The 5,719-nt window shown below is 35.4% G+C and overlaps 1 protein-coding gene across 1 annotated transcript; it reads left to right on the plus strand.

Moving 5' to 3' along the window:
- The first annotated feature begins 2,985 nt into the window (after positions 1-2,985).
- Positions 2,986-5,532, plus strand: LOC132185290 (glycosyltransferase BC10-like). The gene is made up of 2 exons (XM_059599084.1): positions 2,986-3,516; positions 4,885-5,532. Exons 1-2 carry the CDS (start codon positions 2,986-2,988, stop codon positions 5,530-5,532), a joined length of 1,179 nt encoding a protein of 392 aa, XP_059455067.1.
- Positions 5,533-5,719: the final 187 nt, after the last annotated feature.

Here is a 5,719-nt window from a genome sequence, read left to right on the forward strand (position 1 = left end):
AAGTGAATCTCATCAAAGTAAAATTTCAAATTTAAGGTTACTTAGCATTCTTTACAAGCTCTTAACTTCTTGAGTTTCTTTCTTATATATATATATATATATATATATATATATATATATATATATATATATATTTTCTAAGCACTTTCTTATTATGTTTTTGTTTGAAGTGCCCTTGCAATTCTTGTTTGCTTTGCTGATGTTGTATTTAATATTAATTTTGTAAGTAAAATTCATTTATTAGTTGTAATATATGAAAAGGGTGTTACCACAATTAAATGAGTTTTACACAGTTTTGAGTTCTGGAGAGAGAGAGAAGGTTTCATGTAGCCAAACCCAATCACTTGGGATTAAGGTTTGGTTGAATTAAGTTGACTTGGACCCAGTTTTCCATGAACTTTTTTTTTTTTTTTTTTTTGGGTGTGGTAGTTTACCACGTGGAATACATCTTATCTTGGCAATGCGTGGCTTTGAATTCATACAGCATGTTTTAACAGGGTTATTCCTGACTTGAAATTGATAAATGGTGGATCTGTACTTACAGCTTGTTGATTGGCATGAAATTTACACGAGATGCTAACTTTACAGCCTTGGTCCTAAACATGCCAATACTCTTAACCTTAAGGGGGGTTGGCTCAAGTGGTAAAGGCCTTGGTCTTGGTAGTATTTCTATCAGATCTAAAGTTTGAATCTCCTTAGGTACAAACAATTTCTTGGGGTAGCCCGCCATCAAAGCTGGAGTATTATTTGATCCGTTTGAAGGGGCACTTTGCATAGGTCCGAAGTTTATCCGACAAGGGCAGGTACACAAAGTGCTCTGCCTTGAAGGGATTCCTTGTCATAAAAAAACTAAGAAAATCCAATACTCTTAGAAATGTGTTAAGGCATGCAGAACATAAATCATGTCATCTACATACAGAAGGAGATTTAGTTTTGCCATAACACCTCTATGAATGAGGGAGGGAGAGAAAGACTCTAATTAAATGATCAATCTTACTTTTTCTGTATTTGTTTGTACTGCCCTCCCATCTAGCAATATCTAAGTTTGGCAAAAAATTACATCTTAAATTTTTAAGTTATGTACCTGTTAAAAGAACTCGTGATCTATTATTAATATTTATTAAAAAAATATATCCAATTTGTATTCTAGGTGCATGTGGGTGCAGTTGCTGAGGATCAATAGGTAAAAAAGTATATCCAATGTCTAATGGTAGCAGGACACCTTGGAGTGTGAACCTTAGGTTTCTTAAGCCAGAAAGCGGTGCCTAAGGTGAGTTGCAAGGTGCATGATTCAATAGCCTCTTAGGTTGCAAAATCTTTTGATGTCTTCTAGGGAGAAACTTTCAAAACGGATTCAACTTCTTGGTGCAAAAGAAATTCTTGCAATTCTGGTGTTGCTTTTTGACTCGTGAGAGGAACTTTTAGATTGCAGCAATAGTCCTTGCTGTGTGGGGTCAGGATCCTGAGATTCTGTATAGAACCTCCAAACCATAGTGGTTGCAGCTTTCTGGCAGACCAGTTCACATAGGATGATCTACTACCCTGGATTGCTACTGCACATGCAGAGGTCTCTTCTTTTTGAATGTTTTTAGGGTAATGCTTGTGCTGTTTGAATTGTATTATACTAATTTTTACAATTCAGACATGCATGTTTGATGGATTTTGGTTTTGATCAGAATGAACCGCTCGGAACCACCGGAACCAGAAGTAAAAATTTTGGTAGATAGGGATTCCATATAAAAACTTCTTTCGACCAACGGGCCGACCCTAACCTGGTCATTTCTCAAGAACAATAGCTAAAGGGTTGGAGATGAGTCACTAGAATTGCTGGGGTCTTGAACATTTCAGGCAGGAAATTTAGCATTACCTTGCCTGAAGAATACCAAAAACATAATGAAATCATTATTGTTGTTGTTGTTGTTATTGAGAAGGATTCAAACCCTGAATTATAGATTGTTTTTAGTTGTGAGGGCTTTTATTTGAGCTGATATACTATTTTTGCTTTGATTTTTGTCTTTCTTTTTGGGAGACTTCCAATTTCCCCCCCAAAAAAAGCAAACATTAGTTACATTACAAGTTCAACAAAAAAGGTTTCGAAGTTTATTCCGTGGCCTCAGGCGAAAAAAAGGGCATGTTAACTTGCGTTTCTTTTTCGTTTTAGTTCTGAATTAGAGTTTCTTTTTGTGTTGACAAATGGGGCATTGCATCATGGAATTTTGTGACAATTAGGTCATCCTCCACCTTAAAACCTTGCGCCAATGTGTGTATTTAAACTTCATAGTCATTTTAATTAGACCAAAAAAAAAAAAAAAAAAAAGCCTTCATAGCCATGCTTACCAAATTGAAATAAACAACTAGAAAGTGCAAAGCCCCCTCCCCACAATGCCCACATGGTCACCATATTGGTGGAAGATTTGCTAACTTTCCGTGTAGGCTCAAAAGTCCAAAGTTCTCAAAATTGCAGACTGGACTAGAAGGGCTAGTGGCATATTTTAAATTGGAAAAAAAAAAAAATACACATAAACATACCCACCTTAAATTTCTCCCTAAATTACTAAGAAATTGTAACGTACTTCATCTATGAAGTCCAAAGTATTTCAATTAAATTACTTTAATTGAAAGATAAGTCAAAGAGATATTGCAAATTGCCTGACTATGTCCACTTTCCTTTAAACCATATCTCAATCTTTGATAAGACTTTCTTAGATTGGAAGGCTAATGACAGAAATCTCCCGAATGGTTTCAACTGGGGAAGGCGTATAATCTGTACTTGAAGGTCATTGAATCATCACAGCATACATGGGTTTCGTGCTGCTTAAGCTACTAATAACGACAAATTAATGTTGTAGGTCAAACCAAAGCACATGCATCTTAAGTCTTAACTTTCGCTTCAAGTGTCATAGCTAGCCAGATTACAACTCTTCCTAAATATTATATTGCCTCTCTGCCCCATAACCAAACCCTCTCCCATTTTCTGCAGAAACCATGGGAGCTGAGCAGCAACCTTCTTCAAAGGTTGGCAAGAAGCCACATTTATCATTAGCTCATGTCTTCCATTTTGTCCTCTTTGTCATTGGTTTGTCCATTGGAATCACAGCTAGCTTGTACATTAAAAGCTTCTCATCCTATTTCCGCACAACTCCGTTGTCTCTTCCGCGACCATCGCCAATAATCTTGCTACCGCCGGAATCACCGCCCGTTCCTCCCTTACCGCTACAACTACAACCACCACCACTGCCACCGCCACCACCGGCAGCATTCATGCACGACATGGATGATGGCGAGTTGTTCCGGCGGGCATTGATGGTTCCAAGGATTAGAGAGTTTCAATCTGATTATGTCCCAAAAGTTGCTTTCATGTTCTTGACAAAAGGGCCTATACCTTTGGCACCATTGTGGGAGAAGTTCTTTGAAGGTCATGAAGGGCGTTACACCATTTATGTCCACACTCATCCCCTCCACAATCATTCTTTCCCTGTTAATTCTGTTTTCCATGCAAGAAAAATTCCAAGCCAGGTAATTTTCTTACTTAAGCTCATTAATTCTATCTTGCCAAAATAAAATAAAATAAAACAAAATAAACCTATCTCCCAGGCGTATCATGCTATTGCCTATGTAGATTTTAGAGCATTTCTATTGGCGATTAATAAAAGTTTAAATGCGTTCGATAACACAAACGAATGTAGATAATAATTAAGATATATAGTTGACTAAAAAATTTCAGTACTTGATAATAAAAAATTTAGCACTTGACTAAAAAAATCTTACTAATATAATAAGTTTAATTAATCTAAATATTATAATTAGATAACTCCTTTTCTCATGATTTATCTATTTACATTGTTCTTTTTCATCAGGAGTACTGGAATTTTTAGGGTAAGTCAGCGTTGATAAATTGATTTTAAAAAACACATGTAATTTTTTTTTTTTTTTTTTTTTTTTAGATTTTTTGAGGTAAAATTTTTTAATTTCTCAAATATATACCCCTTTAAATTCGTCTTTTACCATTACAAAAATTGTTAAAGCAAGTGGATTACCCCCAACCATGGCTCATCCACAAGTAGATAGCCCTTGGAGAGCTACTTATTTGGGCCCATAGAAATAAGGAGACAATTTTATTTCAAATGGGTTGAGAAAAATTCTTTTAATCTACTCCGTTAGACCCACATATATCTTTGAAATGTGTGATTCTCATATATATATATATATATATATATATATATATTAACATTAACAGAGCACATAATATTAACTTTAAAGCACGTAAGTCTTATTTACAGATGGCAACTTAATAAATTGGGTTTAAAAAAAAAAAAATTACTCTAACCCAATTTAAATGAAAACTTTGTCATGCAAATAATATCCATTTAAGTTTCATATTCAAAATTGTGATTGGCTCATATATGCATTATAAGTAGAGACGGAGGTTGAGGAGGGTCAATATTGGCCATGAACCCCTCCCCCAATTATTTATTTATTTATTTTTAATTTTTTTTTATTATAATATATAAGTAGCTAAATCCATATATTTGGCCCAAAGTAACTAAGCTTGCCCCTGGTACAATTATAACAAAAATAATTTTATACCCAAATATGATTATAGAACTTCAGCATTGTGAGCATAATGTACTTTAACATTCAAACTTATGAGAATTGTCAAATATTTTTGAATTGTATTAATGGTTGGTTAGCAGTAGCACTAGAAACTAAAATGTTTGCCAACTTGTGTTTTCGAGCCATAAAAATTGTCAAACGAAGCTCCGCAACAAAATCAAAATTTGACTGCTTTTTTATTTTTTATTTTTTATTTTTATGTTTATGTTTACATTGAAAAAGAAATTGCTGCAAAAGGTAGTCACACGATTCTTTTTCCTTTTATTGTAGGCAGTGGAATGGGGAAGACCGACGATGATTGACGCAGAGAGGCGCCTCGTAGCGAACGCACTCCTAGACTCCTCGAACGAGAGATTTGTTCTTCTATCAGAAACTTGCATTCCTCTCTTCAACTTTACAACAACATACAACTATCTCATAAAAGCCAACCAGAGCTTTGTAGGCTCATATGATGACCCAAGGAAAATTGGGCGTGGCAGATACAATCCTCAAATGTCACCCACAATTTCTCTAGCAAATTGGCGCAAAGGGTCCCAATGGTTTGAAGTGAACCGCAAGGTAGCCCTTCACATCATTTCTGACAGCAAATATTACCCTTTGTTTAGCCAGTTTTGTAGCCCTCCATGTTACATGGATGAGCACTATATTCCCACACTAGTCAACATTCTTTGCCCCCAAGAGAACTCCAACAGGAGCATCACATGGGTTGATTGGTCTAAGAGTGGCCCACACCCTGGAAAATTTGTGAGGCAAGCTGTTACTGCTGAATTCTTGGATCAAATAAGGTTTGGTACTAAGTGTACATATAATGGAAACATTGTTTCCTCTATATGCTTTTTGTTTGGGAGGAAGTTTATGCCCAACACTTTGCAACCCTTGTTGCAAATTGCACCAGTTTTGATGGATTTTGGTGCTTAATATATTAGTGATGAGTCAACTTTATATATATACTTGCTATCAATGTTTTATTAGCATTTGGCCTCACTAAAAAAAAATGAAAAAAAAAAAATGTTTTTAAGGACGGAACATGGATGAGCACTCCATGTTTGTAGCCCTCCATGTTACATGGATGAGCACTATATTCGAACACTTGTCAACATTCTTT

The sequence above is a fragment of the Corylus avellana genome, chromosome ca6 (assembly GCF_901000735.1).
Source record: "Corylus avellana chromosome ca6, CavTom2PMs-1.0".
In the NCBI taxonomy this organism is placed as follows: Eukaryota; Viridiplantae; Streptophyta; class Magnoliopsida; order Fagales; family Betulaceae; genus Corylus; species Corylus avellana.

Excerpts from the sequence above, each read along its gene's own strand:
- LOC132185290 (XM_059599084.1), top strand. The coding sequence starts at position 2,986 with ATGGGAGCTGAGCAGCAACCTTCTTCAAAGGTTGGCAAGAAGCCACAT. Across the intron at positions 3,517-4,884 it reads CAAGAAAAATTCCAAGCCAG|GCAGTGGAATGGGGAAGACC; the intron begins GTAATTTTCTTA and ends CTTTTATTGTAG.